We start from the raw sequence: 20,444 nt of genomic DNA, 5'->3' as shown, positions 1-20,444 counted from the left end.
TGATGTTTTTTTTCTTACTGGAGATGGTCACCCCCTGGCCTTCACGTAGCACCAGCCTGTGAAGTTATCCAAAGTCTGGCTCTGGCCCTGACGTGGATAGCTTCGTAATCAGAGGGGCTGTGAATGGAGCTAAACACTTGGAATCATCAGCAAATAGCGTTACTGCCAAATAGGTGGTCATTGATGAAGCAACTGAAAGTGGATGGGCCAAGGACACTGCCCTGAGGAACTCCTGCAGTGGCAGCCAACGGTGTGCCTTGAACAGCCACGAGCATCTTGTGTATCAGGCGTGGCCAAGGTTGTACTAATTATATGTGGCAATCAGAAACAAATAAATTTAGTTAATTTATTTTGTTTTTAAACTAACCAAACAAAATATCCCCCACTCCCACCCTAAGAATTTGTTTCTGATATAATAAAGCAGCGCACAGCACCAAAGGATTGGGCTGCATTTTCATTAAATATCTACCTCTGTATTTCTAATACCTGTTTAGTCCAGCACATTCCATATAAAATAACACCACAGAAAGACTGTTGATTTAGATCCATTACTTTATTTGCTTATGAACAGACAAGGTAGTGGTGCTGCCAATTCAGCAACATAAGCAACACGAAAAGCACTGCTCACATCAATATCCTAGCTGTGGAACCTGAACACGTAAATCTAGGAGGTATCAAGCTAGCTCAGCTCAAGACAGCCATGGCAAATATTGTGCTGCCGGGGTTCTGCATCTGTTCAAACCTTCAGCATTAAAAACATAACTTTTGGATCCTTGGTCACAGTTTCACTTTTGTTGCAAGTCTGTACATGAATTAATTCTCTCATGTTGGCAGCATGACATGACTTCCATTTTTACACCATCTCATTGCTCACGCTACTTTAACAAGCCACGCTTCCACAATTCCAAGGTCTGCTTCGCCTTTGTCCCCTTTGCTCCCTCGGGCACTGCACTCAACAAACTCAATCTTCATCGGTGCCTGGGAGAAATCAAACTCCTTTCCCTTCTTTCCTAAAGGCACCAAACCCCCAGTGCCAGATCCATCCAGAGACTTTGGCGCACCAGAGCGAATCATCCTCAGAGTGTTGCTGTGACAAGATAAAACACAGATTAACCACGGAATTAAGTGATACAATTATAGCATAAAAGTGGTTTCACTTTGTACTGACACTGCAGTTCCACAATATACCTGCTTTAAACAATCCAAGCTGGCAATAATTACATTTAACACCATGCTACAGAAAGGAAAGGGTGATACTAAGCTAGCACACCCACAGTAATTTGGGCCTATATTCTCAGGAGTTTAGAAGAATGAGAGGCGATCTCATTGAAACATGCAAGATTCTGAAGAGACTGGATAGGGTGGACACAGATTATTTCCATTGGTCAGTGTCATGAGGTTATTAATGTATATAATATTTTGGAAAATATTTTTCTTTTCAAATAGAGGCTTGGTTTGTGGGTATGTCTTAATTGGATTAAAACCAGCTAGCCTGGGTGCTTTAATGTACTTGTTTGAGATGTAAATAGAGGGATAGTGTGCATGTGCACTTCTTTCAACAGGGCATTCAAGAAATGGGGTGAAAATTTGACACCTTTCTAATAGCTACCAAGCCATATGTTTATATTACTAATAAAATTGGCACTATGAAAGGGGTTTCATTGTTAAAAGGTAAAGTTCCAAAGAGATTGGTGATATAATGAGAATTTGAATTCAAACAGGGGGTAGCAGGTATAACCTCAGTAGTTTTCGGGCGTGCAGGGCAGAGGCAATATAAGATCAAAAGGCAGCTGCAAGCCTCCAACTGGCTCCACAGTGAAAAGAACCTCATTCTGAATTTGTAAGGTGAAAATGCTTTGCCTGGTGTTTGGTTAAGTCTATGGGTTGTTGTTGCCTTAATGGAGGTTAGTTTGGGAATTTGTTTAAAGTTACGATAGTGGTAATTTGTAGCCACGTGTATATATTTTAACCTGTGTAATTAATAAAATATTTCAGTTAGTTTAATGTAAAACCTCGAGAACTAGTGGTCTGATTCCCGAGGTTAGAGTCGAATCTCAAACATAACACTTAAAATTATTGGTTATGAGAATTGTTTAAAGTTTCCCTCTGGGATTTTTAAATAACTCCACTTTACCAACTGCATCGGTCATAACAATCGGGAAATCTAAAACATGGGGGCACAGTCTCAGGATTACGGGCAGATCATTTAGGACTGAGATGAGGAGAAATTACTTCACTAAAAAGGTTGTGAATCTTTGGAATTCTCTATACCAGAGGGTTGTGGATGCTCCATTGTTCAACATATTTAAGGCTGGGATAGACAAATTTTTGATCTTTCAGGGAATCTAGGGGTATGGGGAGGGGGCAGAAAAGCAGAGTTGAAACCCAAGATCAGCCATGATTGTATTGAATGGTGGAGCAGACTTGACATTCCTTATGGTCTTTTCCTGCTCCTATTTCATACAGAGTGAAATTCCTTTAACATTCCACCCAATGGGCACTTTATGGAGTTGCTTTAAGACCGGCACTGTAGTGGGGAACGTAAGGCTGCATCAGTTGACCTTCAGCTTACCCTCCACAGAGCTGTAAAGAACCCCAGTAAGGCACTTTAACATGCAGTGAGCCTATATTCTTTATTTCTCCTAATATCAAGTTGTCTTAAATAGTCATCTGGGTAAACCTTTTGCAACAATAGGAAATGCTGCTTTGGCAAGAAGCTAAACATACATAATGTATAACTTCTAGAAAGTTGCATACAGCAACTTAAAGCATCTCACTGTTTAAGTTTATTCCACAAAGAACTATTATCAATTGAAAAGCAGGGTATATCTGTGGCTCTAAGACTGCTCCTGAATTATTGCTTTTTTAAAAAACTGTAAAAATATTCAATTTTAAGGTATCATACTTTCTTGTGGATTTTCTTATGCGATCTAGCCACTGAGGTGGAGAGAGAACCCCAAGTCTGCTGTTCTCAGAATGGAGCCTTCACACAATGTTTCTTTCCCAAAGTGGGTAACAGAAATTTTGTAAAAACGAAACTCTTAATTGCTAAGCCTTCCTCAGTTATTGTGCATTCCAACAGCTAACCTTGTAAGAGCCTGACACTTACAGTTCCTTTTCCAATTGCTGCTGGATTAATTTTGCAGATTTGGCCATGGTCACATCTGAAATTCAACAGGAAACAAAATTACAATTCTCCCCAAATCGTGGAACTTACAAACAATTTAATTAGTGCATGAGCCAAAAACCAAATACTGTCCCTCAGAAATTTCTACAGATAGACCACATTTTTGGCAACTGTTACATTTACCTTTGTAACAATCAAGTAAGAGTTCTAACTTCATTTTACTTGCTATTGTACGATTTTAAGATAAATATTCTTTAATCTATTCCAACAGCACACATACAGATGGCAGGCAAACAGCCAAAGCCTAAACATAAGCCTATTACTTTACATATAGTTCCAACTTTGACATACCCAAAGCTTTAATTCTGAGGACAAAGTTTCTGAATGGCAACTACCAAATATATTTCTGACATACCTCGATATACAGCAAAAACTGAGCTCCCTCAACATGCAGAGATGAAGTATCTCTCTATCCCCCCAGCAAATTGCAGAATTAAGATCCTTCCCAAACTCAAATTAGGCACAAAGTGAAGAGGTCCTCACATCTGTGCATTACACTGACAACTTGGTAACAATCTGCAAAGTACTCAAACACCATGCCAGGCTCTAGCACGATAACTACTAGATTGTTAACCTCAACAAAACTATAACTGCGTCTCCAGCCATATGAATAAAGTAGGACAACCTTCACTTTACCTTGCTTGTTGCAGGCTATTAGGAATGGAGGTGCATTCTTCACAATCACAGCATCAGTCAGCAACATGTAGAGGAACTCAGCTACATCCTTCACTTCTTTTTGAAATGACACACTGTCCACTACAAAAACAATGGCTCTGTGTGAAATGAACACAGAATTATGTAGTGTTAGGATTGCTATGTCATAAATCCTCAGCATTTTATTTTACTGTTCTGTTTCTTATCCCAAAGATACAACCAAAGTTAGGATCTAATTTCTTGTTATTAAATAGAGTACAATTGGTATCAAAGTATGGTCGGAATTCAAATAAAAGATATGCTCCCTCCTAACAAATGAAGTCACAGTGAGGCAGATAAAGCTGGTGTCAAATGGATAGTTACTTTAATAGCTCACTGATTGGAAGCAGTTGCCAACCAAGATGCTACCAAACCATGGGAAAAATAGGCTAGGGTCAAGGACTAGTCACACCAATCATGTGTGCACCAGCTCAAAGAAACAACTTTATCTATAGTGTGGTCCTAAAACTTTTCTTACCGCCAGTCAACATCAGCTTGCAGTGGTCAGTTTGTCACTGACCTTGGTTGCCAATCTGATAAGAACTTTGGCACAAACCTCATCCTTTGATGCTACAGCATAGCAAAGGGTCATGAAAATTTCTTCTGAAATGCAAACTGGAGAGGGGATGGAAATGCATGTGCTCGCCCTGTTTGTGAGGTGGTTAGTCACAAACATGAGGGGTAGGCCAATATATTTGGGTGTTTTATTGCCTGATACCCTCTCTATGTCAGAGAACTCTCCATAATGGATTCTTTTGAAAGGTCAGTCTCTTTTGCCATCTTATGAAAAGTGAGGGGGAGAAACCAGGGGATTATAGACCAATTAGCCTAACACCTGTTGTTAGAAATTTTCTATAACATAACGATAACATGGCTGAAAATGTTGACACTTTTCAAGTGCTCAGAGACAGCCAGCATGGATTTGTAAAGGGTTGGTCATGCCTGATGAACTTAATTGCATTTTTTGAAAGGATGACTAAAGGAGTGGACAACAGAATGCCTACGCATGTTATTTATATGGACTTCCAGAAAGCAGTTTAATAAAGTCATTCATAAGAAACCACTTAGCTCATGGGATTGAAGGCAAATTACTCATCTGGTTAGAAAACTGGCTCAGTGGCTGGACACAGAGATTAAGAATAATGGAGGGATACTTCAGTTGGCAGGATGTGACTATTGGTGTCCTGCAAGGATCTATACTGGGGCTTGAACTATTCAACAACTAAGATGATTGAGTATAAAGCCACATATCCAAACTTGCTACCTTCATGCTATCCCACACTGAGTCACACTCACCAATTACTGCTGGCCCACCTCGTCATGTCTAAGTCCCTTCATGGCATTGCCACACTTCATCATCTTTTTTGTTCATTCCCCCTGCTTCTCTTCCAACCCCTCACTTAACTATGCACTACACTCTGGTATTCTCCCCAAGTCCTTCTGCTTCTCCACATCCTTCTCCTCCTGCAAGACCCTCCTTAAAACTCACCTCTAACTAAGCTTCAATCCTTTTATAATAGCTCCTTCCTGTCTCAGCATCCATTTTTGCTTAATTGCATCTTAGAAAGCTGGCTCATGGCACTTCACTAAGTTAAATATACTATATAAATGCAACCTGTTGTTAACTGTAGTCATGAAAATTATTATTCATAATCTTTGATCATGGGGATCAGATATTTATTAAAAATTGAATTTTGTGTATTGACTAGGAGATCTCTGAACAAAAAGACAAATTTCATCAGTGAGGTTTACTGATTAAACAATTCTTTAAATGAACATGGCCTTCCGATGAATTGTTACTTTACAGCTCACCACAGCATAAAGTTAATCCACTCCCACATAAACCATAAACAACAGAGTTCTCAAAGTTTCCACCCAAATCCACAGCTGTACGACAATATAAAGCACGGTTCTGTCCTGTCACCTGGCATCACCCTTGTGTTTCTCCAGATACTGAAGACGCAGACTCTCATGACCAGGGAGGTCAAATAAAGCAACGGCTGGGCCCTGTGAGAAGAGATTCAAGATCAATGGTTTCCTCAACTTCTCAAATTCTTTAGCGTCTGCTTAGCTAATCTTGCAACAAACTCCACAGTGCATCAGAAGCAACTGGAAATGTTACCATTTTTAATTCTCGGCTGGTACCATTCCTAGAATTGACACTAGGAAAGGAATGTAGATTATGCACCAAATTACTGGGAAATTTGAAACCCAAGGAAACTCGTGCACTAAAAGTTTACAATCAGTCACATACACCATTGGATTATGGTCGTATCCCAGTATTTTAAACCCATTGTTCATTTGACTACATATTCAACAGAAATACTTTAACCGTCATCCAATACGTGATAATTTTCCCTTAATATGACACAAAAGTGTCAGTCCATTTTATACACTCATGTCTTGGTGTGGGATTTGAACACGTCTGACAGAGGTGAAAGCACCACCAACTGACCCAAACCAAAATTTGCCCAAGTCAACAACCGAAGGAGTCAGAGTTGTGCACTGCTGGATGAGATGTTCCACCAAGGCTCCTTCAGTTTGTTCACTAGTCCAAGTAGACATTAAGCAACCCGCAAGACCACTGGAACAACAGGAGGGAGTTCCTCTTGTGCCGTTAATCCCTCCCCTACCCAATAACGTTAAGAACAGATTAACTGGTATTTTCCTCATTTGCTGTTTGGGCCCGGCTGACTTGTAAAATGAGTGTTGCTTTTGCCTACAAAAGAACAGTGACTGTGTTTCTAAGGAACTTGTTGCCGCAAAGTGCTTTGGGCATTTCTGACAGATAGGATAAAGTACCATATAAATGCAAATCTTTGCCAACATCTTCAAAGGAAATAGAAATAATTTGAGGAAAATAATGATCTCCTTTTGCACTCAAAACAAAATATACAAGGAAAGATAGAAACAAAATCCTTTGAATAACCAGAGACAAGTGCTTGATATTTCATAGATGGCAATTAATATAACGAAACTTTCAGGGTGTTTTCCCCAAGTTGTTTGAAGTGGGGAACAATAGTTAGGGCAAGCACATGTCAGTTAGGGCAATGCCAAAAGAGGAGGAATCAATCATCATGACATTCATTTTATTCAAAAGGTAGCACTCTTTTTATAAATTTCAGAAATATTATGATCACTCCTGCCCATCCATTATTCAATACTGTAGGTATCTGGAGTCCAGGGAAGACAATGACTTTGTTTTCATCCTTTCCCTTTCCTGCCGTTAAGAACCAAGTGCTGCATCAGAGAACCAGTTGTATCAATTATTTAATAAATGCAGAGGCATAGGGTCATTATCACACACTTACCTTGTCACTTCTAACCCTGTACAATGCAGAGTTACTGGTTATGGATGTATGTGTCACCTTAAACTTTCCAGACAATAACTGAAATGAGAAAGAAGAGTTGTTAAAGGAGTTGCATTATTATGGGCTCCTAATTCTTTATTTTACACATTCTCATATTCTATATTAGAATTATAATAAATTCCAAGCACCTCTCTCGGCAGTGATTTCAAATGTACAGGGGATACCCCAGAAAGTAACAGTGCCAAAATGTCTACAGCTTCCCGCAATTGACTTTTCCACAGGATTCTGCCCTTCAGCCTGAACAGCCATTCACCTCAGAATGCATTCACCCAGAGCTCAGTTTATAACCTTCAAGAGGGGCAAGGCTCTACCTTATCAGTGAAATACTACACTGCTCTCATTATTACCAGACTCACTACAGGTAAACCCACAGGAGATCCACTGGAAATGTATGTGCATAATACTAAAAACCTTACTTCCTGGAGAAATGACCCATAAAACCTCCAGTCCATCGCTATATACTTGGTAACACTTTTATCTCAATATTTAACATTGAAACTGCCCATGTAAATATTTGTAGTAGAAATGATTGCCTTTCAAGTTTGCTGAACTAAATCATAGTGTTTGTGAAAAAGAATCTGCCAATTCCACCACCACTGCCCCTCACACCCCACTGCCCATGACTGTATTTCAGAATAAGGTTTTAAACAAAACAAAAATTCAACAAGTGACATCTTCCACAATGACGTTCCCCCTCACTGAAATGGGTTTACATGCCTGCCTTTAAGTTTTTACTCCAAAGTTTTAGTCTCTCCCAAAACCCTGGGCTGGGGATATGATCTTTTTTACGCAGAGCTGTGACTCTTAGTTGATGGCAGGCCCTCCAGTTCTAGTTAATACAGCTCGCATGGTTTCCTAGGATGCATCAGTAGCACTTAATCTAGCCAAACAATAGAAAGCTTAAACAAAAACAAAAACAGAATTACCTGGAAAAACTCAGCAGGTCTGGCAGCATCAGCGGAGAAGAAAAGAGTTGACGTTTCGAGTCCTCATGACCCTTCGACAGAAATTGAGCTCGAGTCCAAGAAAGAGTTGAAATATAAGCTGGTTTAAGGTGTGTGTGTGGGGGGGCGGGGAGAGAGAGAGAGAGAGAGAGAAGTGGAGTGGGGGTGTGGTTGTAGGGACAAACAAGCAGTGATAGAAGCAGATCATCAAAAGATGTCAACAACAATAGTACAAAAGAACACATAGGTGTTAAAGTTGTTAAAGGAGCAGTGATAGAAGCAGATCATCAAAAGATGTCAACAACAATAGTACAAAAGAACACATAGGTGTTAAAGTTAAAGTTGAAACCAATGTGCTAATTAAGAATGGATGGTAGGGCACTCAAGGTATAGCTCTAGTGGGGGTGGGGAGAGCATAAAAGATTTTTAAAAAATTTAAAAAAAAAATAATGGAAATAGGTGGGAAAAGGAAAATCTTTATAATTTATTGGAAAAAAAAAGGAAGGGGGAAACAGAAAGGGGGTGGGGATGGGGGAGGGAGCTCACGACCTAAAGTTGTTGAATTCAATATTCAGTCCGGAAGGCTGTAAAGTGCCTAGTCGGAAGATGAGGTGTTGTTCCTCCAGTTTGCGTTGGGCTTCACTGGAACAATGCAGCAAGCCAAGGACAGACATATGGGCAAGAGAGCAGGGTGGAGTGTTAAAATGGCAAGCGACAGGGAGGTTTGGGTCATTCTTGTGGACAGACCGCAGGTGTTCTGCAAAGCGGTCGCCCAATTTACGTTTGGTCTCTCCAGTGTAGAGGAGACCACATTGGGAGCAACGAATGCAGTAGACTAAGTTGGGGGAAATGCAAGTGAAATGCTGCTTCACTTGAAAGGAGTGTTTGGGTCTTTGGACGGTGAGGAGAGAGGAAGTGAAGGGGCAGGTGTTGCATCTTTTGCGTGGGCATGGGGTGGTGCCATAGGAGGGGGTTGAGGAGTAAGGGGTGATGGAGGAGTGGACCAGGGTGTCCCGGAGGGAGCGATCCCTACGGAATACCGATAGGGGGGTGAAGGGAAGATGCGTTTGGTGGTGGCATCATGCTGGAGTTGGCGGAAATGGCGGAGGATGATCCTTTGAATGCGGAGGCTGGTGGGGTGATAAGTGAGGACAAGGGGGACCCTATCATGTTTCTGGGAGGGAGGAGAAGGTGTGAGGGCGGATGCGCGGGAGATGGGCCGGACACGGTTGAGGGCCCTGTCAACGACCATGGGTGGAAAACCTCGGTTAAGGAAGGAGGAGGACATGTCAGAGGAACTGTTTTTGAAGGTAGCATCATCGGAACAGATGCGACGGAGGTGAAGGAACTGAGAGAATGGGATAGAGTCCTTACAGGAAGCGGGGTGTGAGGAGCTGTAGTCGAGATAGCTGTGGGAGTCGGTGGGTTTGTAATGGATATTGGTGGACAGTCTATCACCAGAGATTGAGACAGAGAGGTCAAGGAAGGGAAGGGAAGTGTCAGAGATGGACCACGTGAAAATGACGGAGGGGTGGAGATTGGAAGCAAAATTAATAAATTTTTCCAAGTCCCGACGACAGCATGAAGCGGCACCGAAGTAATCATCGATGTACCGGAGAAAGAGTTGTGGAAGGGGGCCGGAGTAGGACTGGAACAAGGAATGTTCCACATACCCCATAAAGAGACAGGCATAGCTGGGACCCATGCGGGTAACCATAGCCACACCTTTTATTTAGAGGAAGTGAGAGGAGTTGAAGGAGAAATTGTTCAGCGTGAGAACAAGTTCAGCCAGACGGAGGAGAGTAGTGGTGGATGGGGATTGTTCGGGCCTCTGTTCGAGGAAGAAGCTAAGGGCCCTCAGACCATCCTGGTGGGGGATGGAGGTGTAGAGGGATTGGACGTCCATGGTGAAGAGGAAGCGGTTGGGACCAGGGAACTGGAAATTGTTGATGTGACGTAAGGTGTCAGAGGAATCACGGATGTAGGTGGGAAGGGACTGGACAAGGGGAGAGAGAAGGGAGTCAAGATAACGAGAAATGAGTTCTGTGGGGCAGGAGCAAGCTGAGACGATCGGTCTACCGGGGCAGTTCTGTTTGTGGATTTTGGGTAGGAGATAGAAGCGGGCCGTCCGAGGTTGGGCGACTATCAGGTTGGAAGCCGTGGGAGGGAGATCCCCAGAGGAGATGAGGTCAGTGACAGTCCTGGAAACAATGGCTTGATGTTCAGTGGTGGGGTCATGGTCCAGGGAGAGGTAGGAGGAAGTGTCTGCGAGTTGACGCTCAGCCTCCGCGAGGTAGAGGTCAGTGCGCCAGACAACAACAACACCACCCTTGTCAGCGGGTTTGATGACAATGTCAGGGTTGGACCTGAGAGAATGGAGTGCAGTAAGTTCAGAGAGAGACAGGTTAGAATGGGTGAGAGGAGCAGAGAAATTGAGACGACTAATGTGGCGCTGACAGTTCTCAATGAAAAGATCAAGAGAAGGTAAGAATCCAGAGGGAGGGGTCCAGGTGGAGGGAGAATATTGGAGATGGGTAAAAGGATCCGTTGAACTGGGAGAGGACTCCTGCCCAAAGAAGTGAGCCCGGAGACAAAGACGGTGGAAGAAGAGTTCAGCATCATGCCGAGCCCGAAATTCATTGAGGTGAGGGCGTAAGGGTATGAAACTAAGTCCTTTGCTGAGCACTGAATGTTCAGCATCGGAGAGGGGAAGGTCAGGGGGCATAGTGAATACACGGCTGGGGTTGGGATTTGAAGATGGGGTGGGGACGGAGGGACAGGCAGGGGTGGAGGGTCCTAGATGGGTGTTGGTGTCGATGAGTTGTTGGAGCTTGCGTTCCTTAGCACTTGAGAGAAAGAGAAAAAGTTTCTTGTTGAGGCGTCGGATGAGCCAAAGGATAAAATGAAACTGGGAGCACGCGCAGCTTTGAAAAGGGTACGGCGGTGCTGCTGGAGGGAGAGGTCAAGTGTGTTCATATGGCGGCGCACGGCACTGAGTGTGGATTTCAGAATGTGACGGGAACAGCAGTCCGAGAAACGTTTTATGTCCCGGAGATACCTGTAATCCTGGGTGGGTTCGAAACATGAGGGGTGGAATTTCAGTTGAAATCCACGTGGGGTAAGTCGGAGATGGAGACAGTCACTGAGAAAGGAGATATGGCTGTGAAAGCGGGTTTTAGTAAACACCTTGTCAAACACCAGGAGGGAAATGGAAAGCAAGGAAGGTGAGCAGGGCAAAAGAGAGGAACGGAAATCTTGTCGCAGAAAAGAACAGAACTTCTTCAAGGAGGTAGGCATTTCTTGAAGAGCAGTGGCAGTCAATTAAACACAGAGATAAAAACAAAAAAAAAAGATTTTTTAAAAATCTTTTATGCTCTCCCCACCCCCACTAGAGCTATACCTTGAGTGCCCTACCATCCATTCTTAATTAGCACATTGGTTTCAACTTTAACACCTATGTGTTCTTTGGTACTATTGTTGTTGACATCTTTTGATGATCTGCTTCTATCACTGCACCTTTAACAACTTTAACACCTATGTGTTCTTTTGTACTATTGTTGTTGACATCTTTTGATGATCTGCTTCTATCACTGCTTGTTTGTCCCTACAATCACACTCACACTCCACTTCTCTCTCTCTCTCCGCCCCCCAACACACACACCTTAAACCAGCTTATATTTCAACTCTTTCTTGGACTTGAGCTCAAGTTCTGTCGAAGGGTCATGAGGACTCGAAACGTCAACTCTTTTCTTCTCCGCCGATGCTGCCAGACCTGCTGAGTTTTCCAGGTAATTCTGTTTTTGTTTTTGTTTTGGATTTCCAGCATCCGCAGGTTTTTTGTTTTTATAATAGAAAGCTTAATCCTTGCTTAATTTCATTTTTACCTAGATAAATTACAAAATCTTGAAAGTGGGAGAGAGACACCACAGACTAAAAGGTTGGGAACAATCCGAAGCTAACCTGCCTAATTGGAAACTATAAGGATTGGAGCAGCCACCTGCTTTCTGCCCCATCCGATTTCACTTTTCAATATCTAGCCTCATCCTAACTTTACCTTTCCTCATCCTGTTTTTTTAAATCAGCCAAATTCTGAGAGCAATCCAGAAGTTTCTGCCAAACCTGTGGAATAGAGGATGCATTCAAGAGAGAAAAACATGCATTTCCAAGAACCAATCTCATAACACAATTCAGTTTTTGTGGCAATCTCTTGAAAAGCTACAAACCAGAGATTCTTTATCAAATGATAACCCAAATAAAAAATGGGAATCTCTTGCCCCTCGCCACAAAGTTGACAGACTTGGGGATGTGGGGAGTGGTTTTCCCAAGGGATGTGTCCATGTCTGAGGTTCAGGAGCCCCACAGAAATAATAATTTCAACTGATGTTAACAGCAGTGGATCAGGAGAAACCATTCCCTGCTTGCTGCACATTCCTTCTTCCTTTCTGCTGGCCCCCTAGGATGTTCTGCCAAACTCCAGGTTCCCTCTCGGCAGTGAGACAATACCAAATCTCCTTCTCGCTGCTAAAAGCAGTAGTGTCTCCAGTATAGCTAGAGGGAAATTTCCTGACCCCAGCAGAAACGATTAGCTTAGACAGGTGGATGAAAGAAGGGGGTAAACAGTTTGGCAATGGGATGGGTAAATGTGATTAGAACTATTTGCAACAGGGACCGGTTGAATCAATTGTCCTTTCTCATTGTAACTTCTATGTACAGGTCTAACTCCAGCTGCTAAATTTGTCAAATCATTGTGCTGTGTACTCTTAGCTTTAAATCTGGCAATGGATAAAAACCAAACACGTATAATGTGAAGGAAAAGCCCATTCACTATGCTACAAGGATTAGTGCAGATGCCAGAGGATCTTGCATTAGCTGCTACCCTGGTTTAGCCCCAGTCCATCAACTCCACTTCTCATTTACCACCCACTATCACCATGTACTTCATCCTCAGCCACTCCTCTCCAGTGAGACCCCAGGGGGCAAGTGGACAGGCTAGAAAGAGTCTCACTGCTCCAGATCAAAACCCACCTGCCTCTTTCCAATACAATTATTATTAGATTCCACCCACCTTCATACTCTCAATACTCCACTTCCCACTAACACCGGCCCTTAATGTTTGCACCACCACACCACCCTCCCCCCCAACTTCTCTATGTACTGTCAGCTGCACACAAGCTACATTCACTGAGAATGCTATATGCAACTTACTCTCAGATACCACTATAAACAGCAGTAAAATAAGTTGCATGTTATATAACAGTCCTACACTCATTAAAAACAGTATCTCTTTCATATTATCATGCACAACGTGACAACAAGCAGTCTAAAGCAGACACTCTCAGCTATAAGCCACAAGGTTCCAGCTTCAAGACCCACTTCAGGGCTTGAGCACAAAAATCCAGTGTAGAACTGATGGAGTGCCGCCTTTTGGGTGAGACTAAATGGAGGCCCCGCCTGCCTGCTCGGGTGGATCGGCAAGATCTCATGGCACTATTCTCAAGATCAGGGATTTATCCCTGGTGTGCTGGCCAATATTTATCTGCCACTCAACATCATAAAAAACAGAGTGTCCGGTCATTATCACGTTGCTGTTTGTGGGAGTTTGTGGTAGGTTGCAAATTAGCTGTCATTTTTCCAACATTCCAAATTTGACTACACTTCACAATGTACTTCATTAGCTATAAAATGCTTTGAGACACCCGGTAGTTGTGAAAGTTGCTATATAAATGCAAGCATATCTTTCCTTTCATGTAAAAGGATAAACCCCAGCAGAATGAGGTGGCATACACAGCAGTCACTTCAAGGACACAGGTGTAAATCCAGCCCAGTCCACACAGACATCATGAATTCAGTGTGTACAAAGCTCCCATTGGGCCTTCACTAGTCTGAGATCCAGCCTCCTTATTCAAAAAAATGATAATTGTGTTGGAAGCAGTTCAGAGAAGGTTCACTCAACTCATTACTGGGATGAGGGGCTTATCTTATGAGGAAAGGTTGAACAAGTTGGGCCTATACCCACTGGAGTTTAGAATAACGAGAGGTGATCTTATTGAAATATATAAGATCCTGAAAGGATTTGATAGGGTAGATATGGTTAGGGTGTTTCCACTTGTGGGAGAGACTAGAGCCAGGGGACACATTTTGAGGTCTATCTCCTCATCTAAGAGATGAGGAATTTTTTTTCTCTCAGAAGATCATTAGTATGTGGAATTCTCTTCCCCAGAAAGCAGTGGAGGCTGGGTCATAAATTTATTTAAGGCAGAGTTAAATTGATTTTTGATAGACAAGGGAGTCAAGAGTTATGGGGGGGTCAGGGGGTGGGGCAGATGGCAAAGTGGAGTTGAGACACAACCAGATCAGCAATGATCTTATTGAGTAGAAGAGCAGGTTCAAAGGGCTGAATGGCCTATACCTGCTGCTACGAGTTATAGGGAAGACTTGGCTCTCCGCCCTCTCTATGCTGCAACCAAAGCTGGTGGAATAAGTAGAAATCACTTCCATTAAGGGAAGTGACATTCCTCATCTTCACCACTACAAAAAGTCACACTATTGTGGAGAGCAGTCCACAGCAAGACACACAAAACATTACTTCACCACATATTCTTCATAGCTGTCCATGAAACAATACCATTTGCACAGGCAAAGGAGCAGCTCTGCTGCAGCATTGTGCCACGGGTGTCTACAAAGGAAGGGAAAGCAGTGGTGCAGCAGGTTGGACACAGACCATCATTCATGATTCCTGACGAGGAAAATTCTGGGGAAGCATCAAGAAGAAAGTTAAAAAAATGGGAAGCAATTACAACGAGCTCTAGTCACATGGGGATCAGATCAGCATCCAGAGGCAATGAGGATTAGGAAAGATACTGATCCTTTCGATTAGGAACAGTGTGTAGTGAAAACCAGAAAAAGGTCAAGGGAACTGATTTCACAGGAGGTAATATTATTATACAGTCTGAAAGAGTCTTACTCTACAGCACAGGAGAGTCTTCCCAGAATCACACAAACCAGCCAGAAGCACTGCTCGGCGACTGCTTTTTCTGCTCCGCAACAAGACAAAAAGAACTGGAGGACAAAACAGAAAATATAGTTTAACAACAAACCAACTGAATTATAGGAACATGGGAACAGGATTGGGGCATTTAATCCCAAGCCCTTTCCGCCATTTAAAACATTCATATACTTAATAATAAAAATACTGGATTTAAAATTAACAATTGGCTCATGATTAACTGCCGTTTGTTGGAGAGTTCCAAACTTCTCCCAACCTTTTGCTGTTAGAAGTGTTTCCTGACTATATCCCCAAAAGTACTGGATCAAATTTAGACTACAAGCTGTATCTTTATATCACCCTTAACACAGCCACTTCACTGGAGCATTATCAAACAAAAGGTATCACTGAGCCACATGAGAAGATATTAGGACTAATGACCAACAGGTCAGAGGCAAATTTTAAGGGACATCTTAAAGGAGGGAAGAGGGGTAGGGTGGTTTAGAGAAGGAATATCAGCGCTCAGGGCCTAGATAGCCGAAGGCACAGCCACCATTAGTGAAGAAATTAAAATCAGGGATACTCACGAGGCCAGAATTGGAGGAATGCAAATATCCTCGGAGGGCTGTGAGGCTGGAAGAGGTACCAGGATAAGAAGGGGGTGAAGCCATGGAGGGATTTGAAACTAATTTTTATAATTTTAGAATTGAGGCTTTGCTTAACCAGGAGACAGTCTAGGTCAGCAAAAACGACTTGGTGCAAGTTAAAAGCAGAGTTTTGGATGACCTAAGGTTTAAAGAGAGTAGTATGTGGGAGGTCGGATTTGGAATAGTCAAATCTAGAGATAACAGACACGGATGAGAGCTTCAGCAGCAGGATGAGCTGAGGCAGGGTTGGAGACAGGCAACGTTACAAAATAGTTGGTTTGAGCAATGGTGTGAATATATGGTTGGAAGTTCATCTCAGGGTCAAATACAGCAGTAAGGTTGCAAATGGTCTGGTTCAGCCTCCAACAGTTGCTAGGAAGAGAGATGGAGTGGGTGGCAAGGGAATGGAGTTTGTGACACGGATTGAAGACAATGGCTTTGGTCTTCTCAATACCTAGTTGGATGAAATTTCTGCTCATCCAGTATAGGATATTGGACAAGCAGTCTGATAATTTAAAGTTGGTGGAGGGAGTCAAGAGAGGTGGTGGTGAAGCAGAGATGGGTATCATGTGGAAACTCATGTGTTTTCGGATGATGCCGCCAAGGGGTAGCACATAGGTGAGAAACAAAAAAAGGCCAAAGATAGATGCTTGGGGACACAGAAGTGCAAGAGCAGAAAGTAATCGGCTATGACTGAATAAATAAGAATGGAACCAGGTGAGCACAGTTCCACCCAGCTAGACAATGGTGGAGAGGCATTGGAACAAGTTGGTGTGGTCAACTACATCAAAGACCACTACGCCTCATAGTCCTAAATTCCCACAACTAGCAAAAACAGTTTCTCTCTATCTCCCTCAGTTCCCTTTAGTATGTTGAGGACTTTGACCAAATTATTCTTTAATCTAAATTCCAGTGAGTACAGCCTTGGCTGTGTAATCTCTCCTCTTAATGTAACCCTTGTAGTCTACTTAAGATTCTTGCACTCCCACAGCCAATACATCCTTTCTAATGTGTGGAGCCCAGAACAGCTTAGTGTTCTAGGTATGGTCTTACCATGGCTTTGTAAAACTGCAGCGCAACTTCTCCCCCCTTCCCATTTTTTACCGTGGTCTAGATATAAAGACAAGTATTCCATTGCCTTTATTGATTGATTTCTGCACCTGTCCATGACATTGTATTGATCTATGTACCAAGTTTCTTTGCACTTCAACTGCTTCTAGCTTTTTACCATTTATTAAAGTACTCAGTTCCATCCTTTTGAGTCCTAGGTGGATGGCCTAACACTTGAATCCATTTACTTAATATATTAATATCTCGATGTAATTTTATGATTCCATCTACGCTGCTTACAATATCACCAATCTTTGTGTCATCAGCAAATTTGGATATGTGGCTTTCTATCCCATCACCTCAATATAGTGAATGGCTGAGGCTCTAACACAAAATTAGAAACATTTTGTCACAATCCAGCATTATTGGTCCTGAGTTGAGTTCTGCTCGAGATCCCCAGTTGCTGAACTTTAGAGCTCAGATCACTCATTCCATTTGTTGTGTCCTCGTCCTCTTCAAACTCTGGGCTGGAAAGCAGAGGTCAAAGGACGATGTTCTGTCCCAGCACATCACCTACTCCAATCTGCATGAACACCAAAACTGAACATTCAGTTACCTCAACAAGAGCAACACTCACCAGTCTGCATGGCAGCCCTTCACACATTATGAGTTCTGCTCTGTACAAATGCAGCAAAGATACAGACAGTTCATTTTGTGTGTATACATTGTTTGAAGAGTGACCAGGACACTGGAAGAATCAGCTTTCCTTAAATATTTTATGTGGGATATCACCCTTGCCAAAGTCTGAATGAAGGTTGTGTCACTCCAAAGCTTCAAGTAACCAATCTACGTTAGCATCTCAGTGCAGGACTGAGGGAGTGCTGCACTGTCTTTCAGATAAGAACACTGCCTGCTATCTCAGATGGATATAGAAGATCCCACAGCACTATTTGAAGAGGAGCAAAGGAATTCTCCTGGGCAACATTTATCTTTTACTCCCAACTTTGGAAAAAAAACAGATCACCTGGTCATTTATTTCAAAGCTGTTTATTAAACCCTGCTGTGCACAAGCTGGCAGCTGTGTTTCCCAGACTGCAACAATATTTCAGTGGATATAAAGCTCTTCAGGACATCGAGGATTGTGAAAGGTGGATAACTAACCTATTTCTGTTTATGGGATCTAGGTCACCCGAACTAAAGGACAGGACCTTGGATTAACATCTCACCCAAAGGTTGCTCTCTCCAACAATGCAGCAATCAACTCAGGTTGAGGATTTATGATGTAAACCTTCACAATAGAGATAAAACCCGAGTTACATTAATGTCGGGAGCCAAGCTCCAAATCTAAAAAAGGCTGGATTCAAAGAGCTTCTGTGGAGTGTCCGGGGTTCAGCCCCGAGGGGGGGAGAGAGGGGAAGGGAAGTTGGGGCGGGGGGGGGGGAGTCCAGCCCCGGGGGAAGTCTAGCCTCGCTGACACGTGGCGGGACTTCAGCCGGGCCCTGACTCTCCTGGACCGGGCCAGCAGCCGCTCCACGACGCTGCCGCCTCCTTACCGATGGTAACCAGCACCGTCACCAGCGCCACGACGAGTCCGAGCGCACTCGGGTCCTGAAGTTCCAACTCCCGGCGGATCGACTCCATATAAAGCTGCAGTGTGGCGGCCGCCATCTTTGAGCCACCGAGGCACCACGGGAAGTGGGGCCGGCCCGCGCTGCACCACGGGAGGTGGGGCCGGCCCGCGCTGCACCATGGGAGGCGTAGTTTATTTGCATTGCAGCAAGAATGAATCAGAGATAAAAACAAAAAAACTGCGGATGCTGGAAATCCAAAACAAAAACAGAATTACCTGGAAAAACTCAGCAGGTCTGGCAGCATCGGCGGAGAAGAAAAGAGTTGACGTTTCGAGTCCTCATGACCCTTCGACAGAACTTGAGTTCGCAGAGAGGAACAGAACTTCTTCAAGGAGGTAGGCATTTCTTGAAGAGCAGTGGCAGTCAATTAAACACAGAGATAAAAACAAAAAAACTGCGGATGCTGGAAATCCAAAACAAAAACAGAATTACCTGGAAAAACTCAGCAGGTCTGGCAGCATCGGCGGAGAAGAAAAGAGTTGACGTTTCGAGTCCTCATGACCCTTCGACAGAACTTGAGTTCGCAGAGAGGAACAGAACTTCTTCAAGGAGGTAGGCATTTCTTGAAGAGCAGTGGCAGTCAATTAAACACAGAGATAAAAACAAAAAAACTGCGGATGCTGGAAATCCAAAACAAAAACAGAATTACCTGGAAAGGGTCATGAGGACTCGAAACGTCAACTCTTTTCTTCTCCGCCGATGCTGCCAGACCTGCTGAGTTTTTCCAGGTAATTCTGTTTTTGTTTTGGATTTCCAGCATCCGCAGTTTTTTTGTTTTTATCTCTGTGTTTAATTGACTGCCACTGCTCTTCAAGAAATGCCTACCTCCTTGAAGAAGTTCTGTTCCTCTCTGCGAACTCAAGTTCTGTCGAAGGGTCATGAGGACTCGAAACGTCAACTCTTTTCTTCTCCGCCGATGCTGCCAGACCTGCTGAGTTTTTCCAGGTAATTCTGTTTTTGTGTTGAGAATGAATCAGAGATAAAAACACGCAAGAATGACCCAAACCTCCCTGTCGCTTGCCATTTTAACACTCCACCCTGCTCTCTTGCCCACATGTCTGTCCTTGGCTTGCTGCATTGTTCCAGTGAAGCCCAACGCAAACTGGAGGAACAGCACCTCATCTTCCGACTAGGCACTTTAAAGCCTTCCGGACTGAATATTGAATTCAACAATTTTAGGTCTTGAGCTCCCTCCTCCATCCCCACCCCCTTTCTGTTTCCCCCTTCCTTTTCTTTTTTTTCCAAATAAATTATATAGATTTTTCTTTTCCCACCTATTTCCATTATTTTTAAATCTTTTATGCTCCCCCCACCCCCACTAGAGCTATACCTTAATTCCCCAACCATCCATTCTTATTTAGCACATTCGTTTAGATAATATCACCACCTTCAACACCTCTGTGTTCTTATGTTCTGTTGTCTGTGACATTTTGATGATCTGCTTCTATCACTACTTGTTTGTCCCTACAACCACACCAACCCCCTCCACTTCTCTCCCCCCACTCAAACCCCCCACACACACACCTTAAACCAGCTTATATTTCACCCCTTTCTTGGATTCACTCAGTTCTGCCGAAGGGTCATGAGGATTCGAAACATCAACTCTTTTCTTCTCCGCCAATGCTGCCAGACCTGCTGAGTTTTTCCAGGTAATTTTGTTTTTGTTAAGAATGAATCAGATTCAGAACAAAAGCAGAATTACCTGGAAAAACTCAGCAGGTCTGGCAGCATCGGTGGAGAAGAAAAGAGTTGACGTTTCGAACAAGTTCTGTTGAAGGGTCATGAGGAATCTGAATCAGATTCAGAATGTTCTACCATTCCCGAAGAAACTGATCATTTTTAAACAGAGATATGAATTTTCCAGAAGGAACTGCACAACAAGATTTCACGTTTAAGACTTTAATTATAGCAAATAAACTACAATCAACATTGGTTA

General features: G+C 43.1%; 1 protein-coding gene across 1 annotated transcript; it reads right to left on the bottom strand.

Annotated features, from left to right (window-relative positions):
- Positions 1–538: 538 nt before the first annotated feature.
- On the bottom strand, positions 539–18,573 carry srprb (SRP receptor subunit beta). Its single transcript, XM_041175556.1, has 7 exons — positions 18,431–18,573; positions 15,160–15,254; positions 7,192–7,269; positions 5,805–5,887; positions 3,824–3,960; positions 3,110–3,164; positions 539–1,087 (listed from the first exon to the last, which is right to left on the bottom strand). The coding sequence occupies exons 1-7, from the start codon at positions 18,543–18,545 to the stop codon at positions 871–873; spliced, it is 780 nt and encodes a 259-aa protein (XP_041031490.1). The 5' UTR covers positions 18,546–18,573; the 3' UTR covers positions 539–870.
- Between the last annotated feature and the right edge of the window lie 1,871 nt (positions 18,574–20,444).

The sequence above is a fragment of the Carcharodon carcharias genome, chromosome 2 (assembly GCF_017639515.1).
Source record: "Carcharodon carcharias isolate sCarCar2 chromosome 2, sCarCar2.pri, whole genome shotgun sequence".
Taxonomy (NCBI): Eukaryota; Metazoa; Chordata; class Chondrichthyes; order Lamniformes; family Lamnidae; genus Carcharodon; species Carcharodon carcharias.
The sequence above is the reverse complement of the archived record's forward strand: the minus strand, read 5'-3'. Positions and strand labels throughout refer to the sequence as shown.

Excerpts from the sequence above, each read along its gene's own strand:
- srprb (XM_041175556.1), bottom strand. The coding sequence starts at position 18,545 with ATGGCGGCCGCCACACTGCAGCTTTATATGGAGTCGATCCGCCGGGAG. Across the intron at positions 15,255-18,430 it reads GACGGTGCTGGTTACCATCG|TTCTTTTTGTCTTGTTGCGG; the intron begins GTAAGGAGGCGG and ends TTTGTCCTCCAG. Across the intron at positions 5,888-7,191 it reads ACAGGGTTAGAAGTGACAAG|GGCCCAGCCGTTGCTTTATT; the intron begins GTAAGTGTGTGA and ends CTCTTCTCACAG.